Source organism: Plectropomus leopardus, chromosome 6 (assembly GCF_008729295.1).
Source record: "Plectropomus leopardus isolate mb chromosome 6, YSFRI_Pleo_2.0, whole genome shotgun sequence".
Taxonomy (NCBI): Eukaryota; Metazoa; Chordata; class Actinopteri; order Perciformes; family Serranidae; genus Plectropomus; species Plectropomus leopardus.
Window position 1 is genome coordinate 25,752,150 of NC_056468.1, and position 24,025 is coordinate 25,776,174.

Genomic DNA, 24,025 nt, shown 5'->3' on the forward strand with positions numbered 1-24,025 from the left:
CACTGTTGATGCTATTAGGTTTGAGTGCTTAATGTGATGTTTCGGGAATGAGTCAGGAGGAGATGCTGAGGATCATTGCTTGTGTCTGCAGGTTGATTAATATGTTGGAATTAGTAAAAGGTTTGTCGGATAAATAACATTTGAATAAGTTAAGAGTTGAAATGTTTGTAAAGTGCACTGTGAGCCAAAAGCTCTCTTCAAAATCACCATATAAGATCATCCTGAGGTTAGGTATTTGCATGCACACTGATGAGTCAGACCCAGATTGAGTAGCCCTGCTGTTTTTGTTTATGAAATTTAATTAAATACAACTTGATCATCCATCACAGTGAGACAAAACAACATTTTCTGTCTTATATAGTCTTAATTTCTAAAGACTGTAATTATACCTGGCGTGTCCAAGTATGGCCAGTGTACTCTGTTTGAGTGACCTAACTCATCTGTTTCGCTCTTTTTTCCTGTGTTTTTGTGGTACAAAGTCCTGTGTCACCTTTATGTCACACTTTATTTGTGTCTCATGTGTCCCGCTGTGACCTCATTCTAACATCAAACTACATACCGCTGGGAAAGCCCCAAAACAAAAATGGAAGTAACGGATTCCCCTGTTTTTCTAAATGCCAGGTCTTTGACCACACGGCTGCCTGCTGTATGTTTATGTTTACCTCAGTGGACTAAAGCATTTTAACCCCTAATTAACTGGATTCTTTCTTCAGGACTGGAAGAAGAAAATAAGCTCAAGGTATTTTAAAAGAAACAAAATTATAGGTTTGCAAAAACTAGAGAAAACAATTAATCATTCTGTCATTTTAGTTGTTTTGACTTTGTTAATATACAAGATCTCATTTATGCCATTAAGGCAAAGCTTCATTTTGTGTAGAGGCCTTGAATCAAGTGACAGACCACCCGGACAGAGCTGCTTCCATACAGGTGAATATCATAACATGCTCTGTAGCATGTAAGAAAATGCTGAGCAGGCCCAGTTGACCCGGATTTTGGATCAAGATGGCAAGATAAAAAGTCCCCTTATGGGAGAACGGGTCACAAATAAATATGATGATGATGCAAATAAATATGATGATATAATCATATGATGAAAGATTTTTTCCTGATGTGAGGGGTCTCCTTCAGGATGACAGTGCAACCCATCCATGACAATACTTCACGCTCAGAGCAACTGCTGCAGTATAAAAAGCGTGAAAGTTGGCAAAAGGTGGAATGGAGGAGGTGATTGCTGTTTGTGTCCTGTGTGAAACCAAATGTTAGTGTTGTTTTAAATATTAATTTATGTAACTTATGTAGCCTAACTTATTTAGCATATGTACGTCCCATGTGAAACCAAAAGTCAGAATTGTTTTGACTTATGTCCGGTCATTGCACGCCAACACATTCTCACTCCAAACTCGTCACATGGTGCTGCTCTGTAGGCATCAGCCTATGATGTTTTAGGTATCCTTGTGCATCAGCTGTTAACGCTCCGGGATGACGTCACGATGATGTCAACAAATGCACGTGTGGTGGGATGAAGCAGCACGGTCCCTTTGTTCACACAGCAGTGCAGATTTTAATGGATGGTTGGTGACGGAAGGTTATTTTTAGGCAAAAGGGGCACATAAAAAGATTTAAAAAAAAAACCAAAACACTCACACACATCCGCACAGGAAGCAAACTCTGGACTCCCGCACGAAAGTCAGTTATTTGTGGGACCCATCCACCTCCCCACCCATGTGTGTGGTGACCAGCAGTGCTATCTCCTGATGCTGTCTATCAGCATTTTAGGTGCACGCCATCCGTTCTGTCCCACTGCGTTATCATCAGACGCATCCGCACGCATTGCATGTGGACATGGAAGGTGGCTTTAAGCACTGAAAGAGCTATTTGATAAATTAACCTAACCTAAACCAAACCTAATGCTTTTGTGGCCTAAACTCAACCCCAAATGTTTCATAACATTAACCACGTGTTACAATATGTTTCAGTTGTGTATCAGAGGTACTAAAGGGCTGTGCCAAAGTGTTGACACTTGACGATGTGGGAATGAGAACAGGTTGGAATAACTTTTGGATGAATGGTGTTTATGCTTCCAGTTGAGTTCAGAGTCTTGTAGCATCAATGCCAACAAGCACCGAAGCTGTTCTGGTGGCAGGTGGTGGCCAAACACCTTACTGAGACACTTATTGTCGTTTTTACTTTAATTTGTCACCTAAATGTGTTTTTTCTGTGGAAGGTTCTAGGCCTCTGCTGAAGTTTGAATGTACAAAACAAGACTTTATGAGTACTGATTAGTTCTAAAAACTCAACAAGCCTAGTCTTTGGATGCTTAATATGAATGTAAACACCGTCTTGTATCTTAAATAGCTGGCATGATTTATCCATTGGTAGTTTTAGAACCAGTGGAGCTGTTTATCCAAAGCACTTCTGCAATTAACACAATTATACCAGCCCTTTTTTTCCCACACACACACACATATCTGTACACACATGTACCAAGAATGGCATCATGGCACCATTTCTGCAACGAGAGCGTAACTTCCTCCCCACAGCCTCTAACCATTAAACCCAATCATCTCTCCCAGCGTCTCCTCAGTCTCATGGAGCTGCCCTACAGCTAAGAACATCTTCCTGCCCCTGAGACCAGAGCGCTATCCTGACCGCACTTATCTATTTACAGACTTCTCTGCCTCCCACAGTGTTCTCACCAGGATGACACACACACAGACAGATCTGGTGTGGAAAGAGGAAGTGCTGAAGGCAGGGCCGACCAAATGACACAGTGGCTCGGCCGCGGTGGAGAAGCGAGGCACCGTGTGAGCGAGGAGACAAACTGTAGGGTATGAAGTTTGAGGCTGTGAAGAATGTCAGGAGGGCGGTGTGAAGAGCTGCACTCAACAAACTCCCACTGCAGCATCCCAGAGAGGAAATGAGAGCTGGTGTTAACAGGCTGGGAAGAGGAGTTCCTGGGATTTTTTTAAGCTTTTGTATAGAAAATACCAGAAAAAGCATGCAGTGGGAAAGCAGTAAATACCAGTGTGGTGAAACTCATTATTTTTGAGTTGCACAGTCACAAACACTGAAAAAAATGGGGGAAAAGGCAAGATGATGCATGTCAAACACATAAAAAGTGGTCACAAGTAGACCTCTATGGGATCTTTGCTCACTATCATTTCTGATAGTCTAACCAATAACTGCACTAAAGCTTCACCAAACTGTTGCTACTACTGCCAGGCCCCCTGTGATCGGACTTTCCCAAAATCTGCTCTTATTAAGTACATTACTGTTAAATATGTTACTCAGATTGACTCATGCTCTTGCATTCTTTCACTTTGTTTTTTGTTTTTTTTCCCCACAATGATTGCGTACAGCAAAAAATAGCTCATACCGTTTTAAAGAAAGAGTTTTTTTGTGAAATAGACCATATTTTCCTAAGCAGCAATAAATATGATTGTTTATTAGTTGGTGTTTTACTATTTACTATTACTATACATTTTGGTTCAAAATAAAATGTGGTTATAATTGCTTATATTTTGGATTTTAAAAAAATCACTCTTTTCCAGCTTAAGCACAATGTGCTTTGCAGATGCAAAGATTTACAAACTTAAAAGACCAGTCAGAAACCTGTGAGTCTGTATTAAACAGCACTGAGCATATACATGAACAAACTGAGGTGCCAGTGTAACATAACAAAATACTATTATATATAAATAAGTAAAATGTTCTAAAGAGAAATTAGGTAGCTAAAATTTAAGTAAAGGAAAGACATCCCATAGAAACGGAACCAAAGTAACGTAATACAGCAAATTATAATCCGTTTTCATCGATTTTGCATTTGACTTTTAGGATGTTACTGTAGCCACGCTTTAAACGATATCAAAGCGAGGCTCATTATAGGACATTTCATATATAATAGTAAATGGAAATAAATGATAGATTGGCTCTTGGAACTGCTCTCGACTGCTTTATGATTTAAGTCAGACTTAAAGACAAACAGGAATATTTTAAACACGTTAATATACATATTCCAAAACACACCAGAAAGCAGTGCACAAACCTGAGAAAAGACGATTGTTCTATCCTGCATAAAATAAAAATATGAGCATGTTTTTCCAAACCTGCCTGTAAATGAAACCACTGTTACTTGCTATGTTAGTGACTCTGAACAGAACTGTGCAGGGCCTGCGTCAATCTCTGCAGACTTCCTCCAGCAGTTTATCACCGTCACCATTTAACATCGCTTACAAGCCACACGAATCCTTCAAAACATGCAGCTGGGGCCCCGTGTCATTCACTGTTCCCTGCTGCAGTGTATCTGCCCTCCCTAAAATGCTCATATGGTCCCAGTGTGACAGTCGGTCCCTGAGTTGTCACCGTTCCACAGACCGCAGTGTAATAAGTGTGGTTTATGTCTGTAGCTCAGCTCCCTGAGTGAGACAAGAGGAAAGAGCACAGTTTCTTCTCTGCAGGAGGAGACGCAGCATGCAGAGGGAAAACTGTGATCTCAACTCTTTTCTGGAGCCGCCATTGACAACACATTCTTACCAACACTTTGATGAAGCTACAGCCTACAGCTTAACTGAGCATAAATACTGAAAACAGTGGGAAACCACATGGCTGGCTCTGTCCACCTATCAGCACATTTAAAGGTCATTATATTACGTGCTATATGTTTGTCTAATCTGCACCAAAGCAAAAGTGTAAAAGCAACATGTTGTGATTTTCCAGGGTGTTTTTGCAAGACAGAAGATGAATGTGTTTCTCAAAATGTAGAACTATTCTTTGAAGGATACATCCAAGTTTTGTTTTTTTTTTTTTTTTTAAAAAAAGAGTAAATTGCAAGTCTTTCAGGTGTCTCAATGCTACTTGTTAAAATGACACAACTGTTCTTAAAACAAAAAAGAGAAACATATATTGGATCTTTCGATGCAGAAGATTAACAATTCAGTATCAAGGCCACAATTCTCACCATTGTTCTGAGATTTTATTTTGATATTTGAAGTTTTGACTTTCAAGACTTAAACGAAATGTTTATGGAGAAAATTCTGAATAAATCTTCGGTACTAATTTTTGTGAACAGGATTGGCTTTTTTACTTTAATTTGTATACCTCAAAAACTTTATGCTTAATAGATTCCCTTTGTGTTGGCTATGTGTAACAGAGACCTAAGTGTCTGGTAGCTGTGGAGTGACCTTACTCTCCTTAAGCTTATTCTGCCCAAAAGATATGGACTGTCAAATATGTCTTCTGCATTGGTGATGCCCTTTTTTTCTTGGCCAAAAACTCCTGAATCCCTCAAAGTGGAAGTTCCCCAAAACCTTACACTACTGCTACGGCAGCTCGGAGGGACACACATGTAGAACAATGTGTTATGGTAATAATTGTTTTACATAAACCCATTGTATAAAAGTCTAAAAGAGAGGCACGGAAGAGATGAATCTTTACATTTTGACATGAAAAACACTCACCTGAATGTTAAATGTCATAATCCTGAGACCACTGTGGAGATGACCTCTGACCTCATATCTGAAAAATTCAATAATTCTTAACAGCGCCCTCTAGGGAGGAGAGAAGTATACCGAATGTGACAACCAACCCCATTCTCCCCTACTGAAAAAATAAAATATTCCCCTGAAATTAAGCATTTTAACAAAGATTTTATTCAAAAAATAGGGTTTTACTTTTGCTTTTGTACTGTTATTGTTAATTTTTTGATGGGTTCAGTTGGAGATGGGTCATTGTATTTCAAATCTCATTGTCATAAATCCAGATTCCATTATTTTCTATTCCAAATCACATTTTTTCAGTATGTCTGAGTGTTTCTTACTTATACCCAAGATGTGTGAGAAAATGATTCTTACAAGGGAAGGAAATAGGGAGAACTTGTAACTTGTGATGAATCGCATTTCACAGATAAAGAACAAAACTGAGAATAAAGCGTGAATCAATCAGCCTCGACGCGTTTATTGCAGGAGTTTATGGGAAGCGAAGCGACGAAATCCAGGAACTCGTCATCATCTTTCACATCATCTCTGCAACTTTTCTTCCTCCTCTTCTTTCTGCCTGACAAACCGAGCGGGGGAGGGGAAAAGGGGGAGGGAGGAGAGAAAAGAGGAGAAAGGCCGACGTCATTTGATAGTGGGACGGTTTTCTGTGAGGGCAGAAGGAAGGAGAACAACGTCCTGAAGAAAGGAGACTCGCGTGAATGAGCGCTCGTGCTGCACCGGGAGGAGAAGCAGCGAGTCAAAACAAAAGACAGAGAGGACAGCTTCTTCACCTCTGCGCCTGCAAAATATCTCCACCTCCTCTTACTGTGAGTACAAAACAACGTGACAAGGAAACTTTATTTTGCTGTTTTAGGCACTGATTTCACACACCTCCTCTTTGGCTGACAGAGTCACACACTCAGTTCAAGAAGTCCTTCTCAGCTTAAAGTTCCTCTAACTGTCAGTTATAAGTCTTGATTTGAGACTCAAAATCAAGCTTTTACTTGCATAAAAGTGTTTACTGGCAGCTGTTCGCATGATTCATTGATTGTGATGCCGATGCCACCTGGTGACTTTGATATTTTCAGACTTTTTTGGATCGAGATTTCTCCAGCTGCAGCTTTGTGTTCAGGTACATCTGGCAGCAGTTGGGCATCACAGCACTGTGCCCATTAGATACATCACCTCCACTAGAAGCCTAATATGCAGCACTTTTAAGTGTTTTATGACTAAAACTGACTTTCACACATGTGGACTCAGCAGCTCTCAGTTTCTCTTTCCACCACAAGCCCCTTGTCCTTGAAGTGCAGGGAGGGGGCCCATCTATGTGTGAGCCACCCATGGAGCTCTGCCTGATGCACACTGCACCGAGAGGGGAAGTGCTGCTACATCATAACCTAAACAAAACCAGGAAAACGTGTAGTGTTTATTCTTGCTGAGTTCAAGGACAAACTATGGTGAAGTGATGAAAGACGGGCATTGCCATCATCACTCAGAGTATTCAAAAACTTTTACAAATGAGCTTTTTTTTAAGTCCAACAAATTCCAGGAGTTATTTTATGTTGCACTTATGCTGAAATTGACTTGTGATTGCCCGAACCTGCCTAACTTTTCCTAGAATGAGTTTTGACAGCCCCCAGTCGACAAGTGCAAACTTGTTACGTGTCACTGGATGCAGCATAGCACAGGATGGTAGTGATAGCAAAGGGAGATATTTTCATTAGTGAAAAGCTGTGCTTCGAAGTAAACGCAAAAATACTATCTTGTGGCTTCATGTCAAATTGATGGATTGAGGTTTACAGACAGTAGATAAACTGGTAATCCCGCCTCTTCTGTGATTGATTTCATCCCGTGCATGTGTGTTTTGGACGTCAGTGGAAAGTCTTGAGTCCAAGAAGAAGTTCAGGGATTTATGAGTAGAAAAACACTAACAAACCTACAGATAGTTTTGTATATGCTATGCTGTAAACTGCTTATTGAGAATTATCCTAATCTTCATCAGACATAAACCTGCAGGGGTTCATGTGTTAAGTGTGCATCAGTGTGTGTGTAAACCTGTCTGTCCACAGCTAAGCTTGCAAACTACATGGCCAATTAGCCTAATATGTTGTGTTTACATTTATGACTGTGCTCAAGGATCTCTCACAGTTGCAGTGATTCGTAATTGAAAAATCTGTGTTATTGACTGCTGTATTCTGTCATTAACTGCTGACTACTCGCTCCTCTTGCGGGCTGGTATTTGACGCAAGTTTTCCGGAAATTGACTTGGCTAAAAACAAAAAGCCTCACCAACTGTTGCAGTCCATATTTTGCCTTCATCATCATAGCTATAAAAGCTGACATCCACAGAAATTTTGCAGTCAGATTTTGAAATGGAGACTCAGATAAATTCCTGATATGTTATATCCACTAAAGTTTGGCGTGTTACCAGATGAAATAGTCCCTGTTTTGTAGCCTCACTGCCATCTTGATTGTAACGAAGCTGGCCGAGACAATTCCTCTGGCTGCTAGTCTCTGTAGTCTGGTCGGGACCTGGTTTTGTTCCGTCCTCCACACCTGGGGCATCTAGAAGCAGAGCATTTTGCCTGCATGATTTTGTGGACTTAAAATACTAATACTAAGACTAAAATACTATTTTTTTTCTCAATATTTGTGCTACCATAAAAAAGTAAGCAGGCTACATAGTTAAATGGTTTCTTTTTTTGTCTGTTTTACTTGTGTATTGTTGTTATTTCCTGCTTTGTTTGTGCTTTAGTGTGCAAATGAAGTTAATACTGTTCAAAGTCCAGTAATGTTAAAAATAGACGAAGGCACATATTTTTCTCAGCTTCTGGGAGCTTCTGAAACATGTCTTTTAGAAATCTAAGAATTTGTCCATATCAGTGAGTGGCTATGATTAGTGCTGGTGGTTGCTTGACTGCCTGGCGGAGATCTGCTCGCACTAGTTTACATTGTTGCTTATTAGAGGTTGACAGGTTTTAGGTTATTTGGTGGATACCAAGACGCCATTGTTCTTCACTGAGTTAATTAGAGAAGGAAATCATCTTGCAATTTGTAAATTCTCCTTAATGGGTGTTAAAATTTTGCCATGTAGTACTTTCAATGACAAGCATACTGATCTTCTGATGTAAAATTAGTGAACTTCCCCTTTAATGCAAGAAAGTTCCTGTTCCTGTTTTTTTTCTTTCTATATTCAGTGCTTCACTAGTGCCAGATTAACTTGTCGATGCAGTGCTCCTCATCTTGGAGAGAAAAACATCAAATTTCACAACTATGTTACCACTCGGTGGTAGCTTAGCGATGACAAAATGTTTCTTATGATGGATTACGTACATAACAAGCAAGTTTCTGCAGGTTTTCATATGGCAAATTAATGGAAACCAGTAGATGCCTTGAAGGTCGAATTGTAACCTATCAAAAAACTTTTATAACATATGAAGTATATGCGACTGTTAGTTATTAGTCAACATGCAAGAAACACCCATGAGGTGCGTCAGTCATCTCTGAAAAAGGGACAGTGTAGAGAAGAAAGTTTGTGTGTTCATTCATCATCTTTGTAGAAACAATCGAGAGAGCTGAAGAAGTGAGGGGGGAGCATGTCATTCCTGTCTTTGTGTAAGTGAAATGTGAGGGTCACTGAGGGGCTTTGTGCGTCAGAAGCTGAGGGGCCACCACAGAGTCAGCATGGGGAGTGAGGGGGCCGGGGTGTTGCACAGATTGAATAGGTTAGGGGCCACAGCGGCCTGTCTTTGAGAATGAAGGAGTGCATTCTGGGCCGATGGTGGCATGTCTTTGAGAGCTGAAGAGTGAGTGAGGGGGCCGGTGTCGGCACGTCTTTGTGCGGCCTTTTGTCTGAGTTGAGTGGCACCAGATGAAGAGGGCCGACTTTATTCAAGCTTTTTGGCACATGCACGCACAAACACTTTCGCACAAACGGGCTTGGCTCACACTTTTCTCTGGGGAAGTCATGCGTTTTGATGCAATTACACCCGGACGAGTGAGCACAGGCTGGCACTTTTTCACAGTTTATTGGTGTGTATTTGTTTTTGTGTTTGTGCGTCATAAAGTGAGCCGTATTGTTTCAGCACACTGTTGGAGGGCTTTTTGCTGTTGACTTGTTGTTTACATTTCAGGGCCTCTTCTTGTCATTGAAACCTCAGGCCCCCCGCTTGTATTTGAAAGTTAGAACTGCTGGCACGTCTTCACTCTCTATACACAGTCGGGGAATAACGTTTAATGGCTTTTTACAGCTTGAATTGTTTTATAGTGTTTAATCTAGGTCTGTAAAATAAATATAAACTAACTCTGGAGCACCAAACATGCATTTGATGGCAGCCATCACTCACTGGCTGAAGTTAATGAGACACAAGTTGTGGTAAATGCCTATCCATGGGAAACATTTTCTCTTCTTTCATGCGCTGTTTATGGAGGGCTACCAAAGCAGCGGCTCACATGGTTATGGTTAGAGCTCTTGAAGAGAGCAGTTGGGTTGTTTCATAATATCTGGGAGGGCTGAGAAAGCTTCACGTTAATCTTGTGTCTCTTTGTATATTTTGCATGACTCACTCTTTTGCCGTCTCTCTGTATCATCCTGTGAAAGCAGGTGGATGTTTGCCTCCCTGAGGCTACAAGTTTTTAGGTGTGGGAGTCATAATGTATAACTCATTAGTTTGTTGCGCATGTTCTCACATCTTTGTCCGAAAGGCTTTGTTCTCTCGTCACCTCGGATGGTATAGTCATGGTTTGGGTTTCACAGGTTCACACATCTGTGTTTCAGAGTGCCGGGGGGCAAAGAGGAGCTCAGTGTCGATCTGTTGTTCAGTGGATGAAAATGAAAATTTACAAGGCATCTCTTGAGGCGATGGGTGTTTCTACTCCGACTAATGTTATGGCTTGTCTCTTATTATGTCATACACTCTGCTGTGCCAGAACAGAGCCTTTCCTTGAAAATTAACAGGCAATTGATTGAGAAATTGGGCGCTGAGGGTGTGATATGTTCCCAGTGTGTGGGAGGTGTATGTTCAGTATTCAAACTACATTGCTTCATTCTGCGTCACTTCACCTGGAGCCTACCTGCATTCTTTTATGAGAGAGGGATATGTTTGGTCCTGCCCAACTCTGACTGGTATCATACTATGTTCATATCTCCAACGGTTTTTGTTTTCCTGATCCTCTCAGATTAGGGATGGAAACTGAGAAGATCGTATGATGATAGTGCCTTTTTCGATTCTGGTTATCGTTGTGATTCTTTATCAATCAATCTAATTGATGCCTGATCAGTTTTCTGTGTGGGGAAAAAGTAGACCTACACAGTTTTTCATCGTCGTCAACACAACTGTTATACAGGTTCACCCAGATCCTTAAGAAGTCTTCAAAGGCATTGCATTTCTTAATCTAAGGCCTTAATTGATATTAAAATGTCTTAAATCAATCTTTCAAAAGTCTCCAACATGCTAAGACATTGGAAGTAAGACTTAATGATTTTTTTTTTCTGATGCTGCATTGTAAAATCTCAAAATAATTGGTAATGTTTTAACCAAAAAAAGTAAGTAACAAAATGCCTCACCAAACAGTCATGCTTTATTTTCCAATAAATATTTTGGCAAAATCCTCTGTTATCCCAAGTAATTAATGTCAGCTCATGTTTTTTTCTTCTTCAGTTTTGCTTATTGTAAAATTTATCTGAAATTTCGTGCTGGGTAGCATCAAGACAATTCTTTTAAAAGTCTTAAATCCGAATTGCCTGAAGTGTAGGAACTCTGGTTTTATTGGCTGTGATTCTAAACATAGTGTAGATGACATGAGAGAAGATTTGTACAAATTTCGTTGTAATTCAGGTTTTCTTATGCAAAGAAAAAAAAAAGGTAAAGCGGGTGGTCCATAAATGAGAAGATTGGCAGTTTGGTCCCTGGCTCCTTCAGTCTTCATGTCTAAATATCTTTGGGCAAGATACTGAACCCCAAAATGCTCCTGATGGCTGTTCTGTTGGAGTGGAAGTGCATATGAATGTATTGAAACTGAGCAGCAGGGGGCACCTTGTATGGTAGCCTTGGCCACCATAATATAAAATTGTGTGTGAATGGGTGAATGTTACATGTAGTGTAAAAGCGATTTGAGGGGTCAGAAGACTAGAAAAGAGCTACACAAGTGCAAGTCCATTTATCATAACAGGATATTTACCCTCGTATATATGCTGCTCGGTTAGGAAACAGTGGCGGTTGTGTTCGAGTCAGATACATGACATTCCTGGAATTTAAGACCGCGTTGGCTAGAAAGATGTCTAAGCGTACTGCTGATGTTTCGACCCTTATTTGAAAAGATCATTTAACAGACATAACAACAGTGCTTTTGTCATCTTTCCTAATGAAATGAATGCCTTTTGGACTATTTCTTCTTCTCCACCATGATTCATTCTCGTTGCAACTTTCCAGCGGTGCAGACGCATGAGTTTAACATCATTGTTTTGCAATATGCAACTGTCAGAAAAACATGCTGGCACTGATAAAGGTAATGGATAAGATGGGAGGCATATGATTCTGATGGAGCGGACAGTTCTCAACTGAAAGCGGTTCACGTTCAAGGGCTTGTTTGATTTCTAGTGTTGGCTAAATATGTTGTCGCGCATTTGCAATCTGCTGTTTGTGCTGTTATTTTGTTTACTGTATTACATGAATGTTGTCACATACAACATAGAACAAAAATCTAAAATCAGAATCCAACTCCAAAATGAACATTATAAAATAAAATAAAAAACCCAAACAATTAAGTTACTTCAAGGAAAGACTAAATTGTATGTTATACGTGAACCATGAAAACAATAAAAGTTAAAACAAAAAATCTCAACTGGCATAATTCTCCGATACAGCCCTACTCAAGTCCCATCTCCTTCTCTACCACATTAGCTCTGGCTCTTGAACCTGTTGAGGTTTCTGGAGCTTTGGTGTTTAATGGTGAACCAGCCCACAATGCGGACTACATCGTTTGTCTGCAATGTGTTATTCTGTCTTTACAGATTTTTGTTTTCACCCTAAAAACAAGCATGGACCAGCTATCAGTGAGACCACTGCATGCTCTTTTTGATAATTTCTGACTTGACTTCCCGATTGCTGCCTCCATCCTCTCTTTCTAAACTGTAGACTATGACTAGCCCACTGGTGTCGTTACGGTTCAAACTACAGGTCAAGTAAATCCTGATATGTTTTGGTTCCAGCTGAGAATCAACTTTTCTGGTTCTGAACCAATTTATTTTTTGTCAAAATGCGAAGAACAATTCAAAAAAAGATGCAGGAACCAGAGTGGAATTGGTTCCATGTTAATGGAAAAGGTGTATCTGAGACACAAAGGGAATTTCAACCCTCATCAGCAGCCTGTGCTTTCTTCAGTTTCCACATTTTGTTTGAGTAGCTGTGCAGCCCTGAAGATGATGAAGCCTCTTTATGTGGTTTTGGTTTGAGGGCCTTCCTCCTGGCTGGTCCAGCTGCATGACCAGACCAGACAAGGCGCAGCAGCTTAGGGAACAGATTGCCTTGGTTTGAGGTTTCTGGTTCAGGATCTGTGCGTTTAGAAAAAAATGAGCTAATGGAGTCCTCCCAGCCCAGATCTGCTGGGGGTCATCTGATCTGGGTGGGTGATCCAACAGCTCAAACACGCTTTCCTAAACAGGGACAGGCTCGTGCCTTTATGGATAAACACAACATTTCCATCATCCCTCACAAGTTTTATATTTATGTAAACGAATGGAATAGTTTCTCTGTTTCTAACGTCTTTCTATAACAATCTGGGTCAACTGGATATCTCAACCACCCACCTTCAGTCCTTGTTCACTTTCACTCTCTAGAACAGACCACAGTGGCCAGCACTCATTACCTCAGCACCTTGGCATGCTACCAGAGCATTTGCTGATATCTCAGACCAATTACTCTAGATTTACTACTCAGCGGGCTCCTCAAGCCAACTGCCAAATGACTGACCCACATTCGCCGCTTCGTCCGGGGCTTTGAAAGGGCTCGGCTCAAACCGATGTTCCGCTTCATTAGTAGAAACTTTATTGAGCATACAGGCCAACAGGTTTTCACAGCCAAACGTGTAGTCCACATGTCTGGCTGTCGGCCCGTGGATTGTATTTTTTGTAAATTCCATGAGAGAAAGTTTGTCTCGTAGCAGCATGGAGACTGTTCATGTTGGCTCGCTGGATGAAGGATTGGAAAACCGTGTGTGAGTTGGCCTCAGGCCCTCACTACATGCATATTATCCTGTGTGGCAGGCTTGGTTTGTGTCAGGACAGCATAGCAGTGTGGGAATGAGCAGGTCCAGATCAGATGCAGAACCACATTTCTGCTTTCATCTTGTAGCATTATCTCTTGTATCATCAGTCAGGCTCAGCATCGTAGAGGATTCATGAAAGAAGCATAAGACCCCATGGTCTGTCAGTGTTGGTGATGATGCGTATCTATGACGGTGACTCCACAGGCGCATGGAGAGCTGCAGCAACAAAGATCTGACAGTTTGAAGATACATATCTACCAAAAGCAACTGGGAGGCAGAGACCTCTCACCCACAGCGCCTTGATCACCCGGGTTATGAATAAGTCATAATTCGGAGTGTCTGATGTGCCGTGAAGTGTAAAGCGCTTCTCCCTCAGCGCTCACGCAAACACACAGAGAATCTTGACCTTGCCATGGCAGTGCTGTTCAAGCACTTTCCCAGAAGTCTTTTCTACAAGCAGCAAACAAGCGGAAAGTATTAATCAGTTTCAGGATGTAGTGACCTTACTGCTCGCTAAGTGACACTGTAGTGTGCACATACACAAACACTACTCACTTCATGGTTTTATACCTTCACAAATCAGTCAAGTTGCAGTTACAGTTTACATCTGTGTCTGTGAAAACCTGGATACTTCACACACATCTTCAACCCTGCAGCTTAGAAGATCTATGAGCACAATTCAAGTCGGGCAATTCAGTATTTGACCAAAACTCTCCCCTTCTGTTTCTGGGTTTTGACATTGAGTAATGGCCAGAAAAGTGTTTTTGTTGAACATTATGCTGAAAATGAGCCACACGCAAGGTCACAGTGACCTTTGACCACCAAAGTCTGATAAGTTTATCCTTGACACAAAGTGGATGTTTGTGCCAAATTTGAAGAAATTACTTCAAGGTGTTCTTAAGATATTGTGTTCATAACAACGAGAGAGACGAGTTCACAGTGACCTTGACCTTTGACCTTTATGACCACCAAAATGTAATCATCTCATGCATGAGTCCAAGTTAACGTTCGTGCTAAATTTTAGAGACACATGCAAATCAGCAGATTTACTTTGAGATTAGAATCTCGAGTTCAAATAATTGGAACATAAACAATCTAGTGTTGAAGACAGTATCAAATAAAGTTCATTATGTTCAAGCTTCTTGTGGTTGTTAGAATCAGTAATGCTCATTGTCAACAAACTTCCTCCAAATCCTCTGCTTTTTGCCCCACTAGATAAAGTCCCTTCACCTCCCTCTGAGGGCCGTCCTCAGTGAGACTACAGAGAGTTGTGATGAGGTACGACTGAAGAGATTTCCTGTAAGAACTTGGGGGAGATCACACAAGGTGCCTGCTGACTGCTGCGACGAGGCATGTTTAGGCTCCATCCCTGTAGTTTAAAGAGGCAGAGCTGCTAATTTGAGGGCATCGTAGTCTCAACAGACAGTACCATGCCCGGCCTGGATGGACTATAATCAGCCATAAACTCAAACTGCACAGAGAAACTAAAACTGAAGCCTGGGTGGCTCCTTGCAAACAAACATGTAACACATATGTTTATTCAGGATGTAAAAAACAACGTTTCTGTATTGTCATAGTTGCTATAAATAGTGGTAAAACACCGTCAGTGTGGTGAGTCAGGCTGAGCGAGTGCTGTTGTGTGAAAGTGTGATAACAATAAGGAGGTTTTGTGAGGAGGCCTGGAATAAACTCGAGGACTGTAATAGAATAGGGCGCACCCAAACCCTCCTCAGACACATAAACACACTTCAAATACCTGATTATATTGTACTTTTTTCTCTAATTTCCTGGAAGTAGAATCACAAATGCAAACGTTTCTGCAGACATTCCTTTTATTTATTTTTTATTTTTTGCAGAAACCTGTTTCAGGATCGACAACTTAGATTGCAACAAGATAGGTTGACAGATCGTGCTCACAATGCATATCTGTGCTTCAGAGGCTGTCGGACAGACACTGATGCTTCCTGTGTGCTTCCTGTTTATTTCTGCAGTTTCCTTTTTGGTTGATAATGGATGGTAATGTTACTATAGCTTCTTTATCCTGCTCCAACTTTCAGCTCACTTGAAACTAAAATTTACTCCAGCGGTTTATCTTCAAGCTGGGTAATTATATGTAGACTGTGTATTTTGGCTCACACATGAAATCTCTAATTAGGATGCAAAATTGTAGAATGAGAACAAGCTAATTTTAAGTGGAAAAATGCCCCTGAAATTCGAGCGAAGTAGATAGAATCAAATAAACCTTACGGGGAATTTTACAGATAGGCATCGCTGTCAAGCTTGAGACAAAGCAAACCTGAACACAAACTTTTCGCACAACAAACCTCTCCCAGCAGAACTACTTGAAAACACAGCCATGAACTGCAGACACGACTGAATCCGGCTGAACAGAATTACAGCCGCATGTTCAGTGTTTCAAATCTCATACCTCCGCTCTTCAGATGTTGTCACGCCTGTGACTTTGTTATTATGACCCAGATGTGCTGGTTTCTACTCGACCCCGACCTCAGATGATTCAGCCGGCCTTTTTTAGTGGCATGAGATAATACTCTTATTTTGTGGCCAGGGAAATGTCTGAAGTGTTTTGGCCTTGAACTGACTCAGATCGTATCAGACTGTACACAACATCCCCTGTTCATTCCCTGCTGACATAGTGGGATGATTTACCATCCTGAATGGAGGCTGGCGGGGAGGTTATGTTTAACCTAATACCACATTTATTCCCTTCGGGACATCAGGCAGACTTGTAACTCTTAATGAATGTTTTTGTGCTGCACTTTTCATCACCAACAGTGACACATTCACCAAGAATTACAGCAATAACATGACCGAATTGTCCACTATTATCAGATTAACGAGCCTCTCTTATCTTTTATGTGAAGCTTATAAATCTATTAGACTGATACACTTTTAAAGAGCCCTGTCACCCACATTACGAAAAACCCCAAAACACCGTACTTCTCACTTAGGTTACCTCCAGTGGTATCAAGTTGTGAAATGCAAGAATGTTCCCAGAATTTGAGATGTGAGAGATTTCTGCCCACAATCTAATAGGCTAAAATGTAGGCAAATTATATTTAAAAGAATTAATTAATTAAATGGCAATGTGTCTTACTAGAAAAAAATGATCTTGATCCACAATTTTCACAATAATTTGTATAAAGTGATGAACCGATGACATTTTATATCCATAAGGTTAAAGGTCAACTACACTAGCACATTCAACTGTGAGACAGCAATTCTAGTTTAAATATATTTTGATAGCCTTTCTTCAGCACTCTAATATGCCCAAATTACTGTTTCAGCGTTTCAAATGTCCAAAGCTCTGATGTTATGCTCGTTGATGGCTGATTCCTTTTGTTGGAGTAACAATCGACCAAGCAAAGCTTTATAAATGGGATTGGGTATGGACACTTAATCATCTTAAACTAGAGCCAGAAATACAGCTAAATCCAGGAAAAAAGGGGGACAGAAATTAACACAAAAGTGGCAACAAGAGTGGAATTAATGGATACAACGGTGCAGATTGTTTGAGGTTGACTCACAGAAGAACTGCTCAATCCTTTGTTACCACATCTTCTGTGGTGACTAAACATGATGTGGGTGTGATGGGAACATCACGCGGGCTGATTTGTCAGGGCAAAACTAAAGAAAACAATGCCATCCTCCAGCACAGAAATACACGTCGAATTGACGAAATCAAATGACAGAAAATGGCATATCACCAAGATCATCAAGGTACTATTTTATTGTTTTGAGTGGCATGAGTTAAATTTCATTTGCATCCATTATATTTGGGTGGAACATTTATCTCGAAACCTGGGCAGATAAATCCAACAATATTTCCATGGCAAGATACCACAAGAGATAAGGAAATAAAGATTTTTTTTTAGTATTTTGTATGAATAGGCCCTTTGAACTTTTCACAACCTTTTGGGGAAATCACTGACTCCAGCAGTGAGATGCACCAAGACAGCAGAGTCGACCTCGCTGCGTTTAAACCAGATCCCACATATTTTCCTGTGTGTATCATACTGCTGGATCATGACATCAGAGGGCTTCTGAGAAACCCTGCGTGCTCCCACGAGACCACGGCTGTGTGGAGGCCAGTGTGGCCACAGCAACGAAATCATAACATAGCAACAGTATCACAATCACTTTGATTGGGACCTATATGCTCGCTCAGACACACGCTTGAACACTGACTCACACACGCACATGAGACTGAGAGCGCTGAAGATGTCATCTGTAACAGGTTACGAGTTATTTGCAATCAGGTTTTGATTGCTTGTTGAATAAAGAACAAAGATTCTTATTCAGACTTTTAAATAGCGAGCTGAGTGAACGACAGAGCTTGAGTTGGTGTCGTGTGTGTGCTTGCCACAGCATTGGAGATCTGCGTGTTACACTGTCTGTTACTGTGAAATGCGGCGTGCTGTAACAGAGCTCTGCGCTGATCTGTGTTGACAGCCGCTCAGTGGCAAAACACACAGGGCTCCTGTCATTTTGTAGATAAAATCAATCACAAAAAGGCCCAGTGTGAGTAAAATGAAGGCAGCATAAACTTGCAGTTGTGTGTGTGTGAGTGTGAGTGTGAGTGTGAGTGTGAGTGTGTTTGTGTGTGTGTTTGTGTTTGAGTGTGTGTGTGTGTGTGTGTGTGTGTGTGTGTGTGTGTGTGTGTGTGAGTGTGTGTGTGTGATTCATCTCAACTGTCCCAACAGACATCTGGAAGTGTTGCTCATGCTACACTCACAGCTGGCTGATAGTGAATGTGAAGTAGTGCCCTGTGGGAAGATCTCGGGTCTGTTTGATGACAATGGTACAAATTAGACTTCCTGTGTGACAAACACAAGAGAACTTGATGATTCACTGTGTATGGCAGGCATGTCCAAAGTCAGGCCTAGGGGCCAGTCGTGGCCATTGAACTGATTTTAAACAGCCCTCAGCTTGCTGTTTAAAGTATACTTTATGTGGTTCCCACACATTATTGCCTAATAATGCCAGATCAGTTTGCATTTTTCCATTTAACTTACAATGGCAGGACTTTCACACAGTTTACACGTGTTGTGTCGGGTTTCCCTCCGACTGCTACATAGCAGTGCTGGAATCTGTCTTCAGTTCATATAACTCTGCCATTTCAGTCTCTCGAGCTTATTATTGTGCTACAGGAGCTATGATAAATACATATCCTTCTGTTCTGATTGCATTAAAAAAGTAAACTTTTTCTACTCAAATTTTATGCATATTGTGGAGTGGTTTCTATGACAGATTTCCCTAAAGTTAGATTTAAAAAATACCAAACTGTATCGCCTTGCTTACAGTATTGCAAAACATCCCAATATGTTAAATAAATTTTGTATTGTGGTATGTGTTGTATTGCCGGAGTCTTGCCAATACAGCAAAGAAGTGTAAGTCGACAGCAAATACGTTTTCACTAAATGATTAAACAGTTGCGTTTGTTTCGTTTGTATGGGTTTTCTTTCTTTCTTTCTTTTTTTAAATAACCCACATGATGTGAGAAGCAGCTGGCTTCCAGATATTGTTTTGGAAATCAGTCATTGCTCATCCTTCTTATAATGAGCTCCTCTTTTCCCTCCCTCGTGTGCATGTAATCTTCTCCCACTTCATGCAGACGATTGTAGACAAAGTGTGTCCCTGACCCTCCTGTGTGTCTGTGTCTGTAGGTGTGCTCTCAGACGGTACCATGGCTGAGGGAAGCTGCTTCGGTGCATTGTAGCTGTTTGGGATGACCAGAGCCGGACCTTGCTTCAAAGAAGGAAGAATCGTGAGAGGAGGAAAAACATCTGCTCAGTGAGGATAAAATCTGAACAGGGAATGTTCTGGATCTTTTTCTTTGTAAGGAAAGGAATTTAAACAAGTATCAGTGCTCTGTCACTTTAAAGGGCTTCAAGAATTTCTTTTTTTTTTATCATTGGTTGTAACCACCTTAAAAAGAGTTAACGCCATGTGCCATGTTATTGTAACATGCCGCTCCATGCTCTGGACGCTGCTCAGTATTATAGTGGCCTTTGCTGAGCTCATTGCCTTCATGAGCTCGGATTGGCTGTTGGGTTTCCCTCGGTCCAGCGCGAGTGGGGCGGGAGTGGACTCGGGGGAGTACAGACCATCTCTCGGCCTGTACAGCCGCTGCCTGCGCGTCGGGGCACGGGGAGTCGGGGTCAGCTGTGGGTCCTATGCGAGGACATTTGGAGAAGTAGCCAGTGGCTTCTGGCAGGCCGCCATGTTGTTTCTGGCAGCAGGGATGTTGGTGCTCGGAGTAGTGGCCTGCATCTCCATCTTCAGCCTGTGCTTCCAGAGCATCCTGAGGAAGAGCATTTTCAACATCTGCGGACTGCTTCAGGCCATCGCAGGTGAGACATCTATATGTGTGTGTTTAACAAGTCTGACAGAGAAAAATGATGTCCAGATCTTACACAAAAACTGTGCTCTCAGGAATCAGTTTCACTCAAAATGGAATTGATTTTATTTGAGTATAGTTGTGTACATTAGAGACAGAAAAGAAAAACCTGAGGATAGCGAGAGAGAGAGACATGTAATAAAGATCCGCAGCTTAAATCAAACCAGCCACAAGGCCAACAGGACACCACAAACATTACTACATATTATTGTATATGTTACACACCTGAATAAAACTCATACAATTTCAACTCAAAATTAACATGATTTAATTTTCTAGTTTATTTTTTATCTAATATCAAATATCTTAATTCTTAATTTCAGACTTCAAAAGCACCAAGGACAATGACATAAATTAGTTCAGGTCTTAATAGTTCTCTCCCTGACAAAATGTGATATGTTGTGTGTGTATATATGCACACACCATACCACTATGTCACCTTACCAAACCAAATTTTAAAAAAAAAACATCTTCGGGAACATAACTCAGAAAGATGAGACAAAGATCTACTGCAGTTTCTGCAAAACAGAGGTCTGAAGTAAAATAAAAAGAATAAGAAGAAGAAAAAGTGTGCACTTTTTAGCTGACTTTGCAAAAATATATATATATACAATGTATATATAATGACTTCACCATAAAAAAAATCAAACATATACACAATTTTATACGTGTTTTTTTCATTGCCATGCATACCCAGGGTTAACATGTTTAAAGGAAGGAAACTGAAAGTTCCTGCTCAACATGCAGCCTCTGACCTGCACGTTCTGGTGACTGAGCTCAGAAAAAGCAGAAAAGAATCAAACTCAAGAAGCTGACTGGCTATGTCTCATTTGCAACTAAACCTAATGCTAATAATTTGTAATCTGTGAGTTTATAGTGGCTACACGCCTACACAAGCGTATTGTATGTTTCATAATCATGCTGTAGCCTTTAGGGAATTTCTGTTGCTGTTGAGTTTACAAGTTGGCAGCATCTAGTGGCGTTCCATCGCACTTTTCCTAGTTTTGAGGTTAGATATTCAAACGAAACCTCTCCAAGTCTTGCCGCATGTTTCTACAACAATGAGCTCCCACAGGTGTGTTTGGCCACACAGGTCTGTCGTCCTGTGACATCATTGTGGAAGCAGTCAAATGTGGTCTTTACTCTCATCACAAATCAATTGCTTGTCAGCTGAAAAATACATGTATTCTTTACCAGAGCTGAGTCACCGTCTTAGCAGCTGCACTGATCTGTTTGTGCTTTCAGCTCCAGTGTTTACGTATACGTGACTAAAGCCCTTGTCTCGTCGTCTGCTCTCCCTCCAGGCCTGCTGCTGATGGTGGGCCTCATGCTGTACCCTGCCGGTTGGGGTTCAGAGAAGGTGATCGGTTACTGCGGCCCAGAGGCCTCGCCCTTTAGGCCGGCTCTGTGCTCGCTCGGCTGGGCGTTCTATGCAGCGATAGGAGGGACGCTGGGGTCCTTCCTGTGTGCTGTTTTGTCTGCGCAGGCTGAGATTGCCACCTCCAGCGATAAGGTTCAGGAGGAGATCGAGGAGGGGAAGAGTCTGATCTGCCTGCTGTGAGCCTTCTGAAAACCTGAGAAACTCTGGGAAGTCCTCATTTTTGTAATTTCTCTTAAATGGACACTTGTAGCTCAGTGGAGGGAAGATAAACGTTAGTCTGAGTGATATTGTTAAGAAGAAAGACTCCTTTGTAGCTGTGTTTTTAAATAGTTGGGCATAGGGTTCATGCCTACCTACATCTTCAGGTTAATCTGCCAAAAAGGCTCTGGTACAGCAGCAGGCAAAGGAACATTACCTGTAGATGTATTCAATGATACGACCAAGATACTGTTTATTTTTGTAAAAATTCTCTTCTTAAGCTTTTTAAACCCGGACCTACATCAGTTTTCTTGTGTTGCATTTCGACGCCTTTCACAAGCTATTTTACCCTTTGAAGCCTGAGCAAATTGGTTTGAAAAAACATGCAGGAAAAGGCAACGACCATCGTGGCAGGATATGTCCCACAAATTTAAAGAAATCGGTAAAAAGTAATAAGAAATGACCAAAAAATAGGGTAAAATGGCCTGAAAGATATATTTATAGTGGCTATTATTTTTATTTACAATTATGTTACTTATTTTCAGGTAATTTTCTTGTAACTTTAAAAAATAATAATTTCTTGCTAATATTTGGACCATGTCTGGTGAAGTTGTTTATTGCCCTCTTCCTTTGTTTTTGAAAGAAATCAAACCTATTAGTTCAGGTTTCAAAGGGTTAAAAAAGCCACTGTACTGGAATAGCAGGAGATTGGTTAAAGAAATTGATAGTGTATGTGTCGTTAGTGTAATTGTGGACGGGTTAAACACTGCCAAACAGTTTGCAAGTTGTCATTATAATGTTCACTCACACGGTTCACCTGCAAACCTCAACAAACCACTGAATACTAGCAGATGTGTCCATTAAAACTCCCAACAACAGCTTGCATATGTGTGGGAGTGTGTCTGCGTGTGTGACAGACATTAAATGTTGGCTAACTTCACATGTGCCACTTAAGGGATTGTTCACTTTAAAGGGAGTTTCGCCTGTTAAACGGATTGTTTGTGGCTCTCTTGCAGCTTATTAAATGACAGAGTGTGTGAACAGAGCAGAAAAGGAACAGAGACTTGCCTTATGTTTCACTGCGGTGAACTTTCATGAGGGGATGTTTGCTCGCGGTGAGATAAAGCAGGCAGCACCAGAGCTTATCATGGCACACCACACAGACAAGATCTGCGTGGTGTGCTATGAAAAGAAGTGGGTACAAATTCAAAAGGTACCTGTTAAGCCTTTGCTAGATGAATGCAAAATGGGCCATCAGTGTTGCTGTGATTAATGGGATATTTCAGATTGTCTGAAGTGGGGTTTATTGGGGTATTATCTATAGTCAGTGAATTACATACATCTGTCTGCACACTCCCAGTTTGGAGAAGTGACAGGAGTGCCAACACAGAAGCTAAGCTGTTGTGAACGGGGGCAGTAGTAAAATATATTTTAGCCACCTAAACAAAGTCCCACTTAAAAAAAATCCAAATTAATTGTGTTAAGTGTATGTGATATTGAGAGTATTTTTATCGCTTTACCTTTCTGTCAAACAGTCCCTCCAGACGTTGAAGCAGTTTCATTTCATGTGCTCTCATCAAAGATACAAGAGTCCTATGACAAAAACGGTAATTTTGGCTCGCTGAAGACAGGAGCAACTGGTCTACGGCCTCTTTGATCAGTTAGTTTGTCTGTGTAATTGTGTGACTTAAGTGAATCCAAACTAACCCTGTTAACCCTTTGAGACCTTAGGAAATTGGCTTGATGTCTTTTAAAAAAATGTAGATAGACGCAAATGAGTAACTTATGAAGGAATAAACCAAAACTCAACAAAAACTTTTTAGAAAGTACACAGAAATCATCTGAAAATTATTTTAAAAAACAAAGAAAAAATAAATAACCAAGGAAATAACCTGGAAAAAAGGTGCTTAAAAAAATAATAATCCTGTAAAATAATTTAAAATGTACAATTATGATAATAATGAATTTAGTTTTTTGGACATTTTTCCCAAGCATCTTTTAAAATAATTTTCCAAATCTACCAATTTCTTGCAGTTTGCGGAGCGTTCTTGCCAAGTTGCTCATTGCCTTTTGTTCCATGCTTTCAAAAGAAGTCAAACTAATTTGCTTACATTTTGAATGGTTAAATACTTGTGAAGGTGTCTGAATGCAACACAAAAATAGTGATGTCCATCCAGGTTTCAAAGGGTCAAATGCCAAAGTCACACAACGATAATAACTAACTGGTCGAGGCAGGGGTAGACTAGCAGCTCCCGTGTTCAGCGAGGTAAAATTACTGTTTTTCTCAGT

General features: G+C 40.8%; 1 protein-coding gene across 1 annotated transcript; it reads left to right on the forward strand.

Moving 5' to 3' along the window:
* Window positions 1-6,140: 6,140 nt before the first annotated feature.
* LOC121943866 (LHFPL tetraspan subfamily member 2a protein-like) lies at window positions 6,141-22,030 on the forward strand. Its single transcript, XM_042487447.1, has 3 exons — window positions 6,141-6,301; window positions 19,424-20,110; window positions 21,462-22,030. Exons 2-3 carry the CDS (start codon window positions 19,705-19,707, stop codon window positions 21,716-21,718), a joined length of 663 nt encoding a protein of 220 aa, XP_042343381.1. The 5' UTR covers window positions 6,141-6,301; window positions 19,424-19,704; the 3' UTR covers window positions 21,719-22,030.
* The last annotated feature ends 1,995 nt before the right edge of the window (window positions 22,031-24,025 follow it).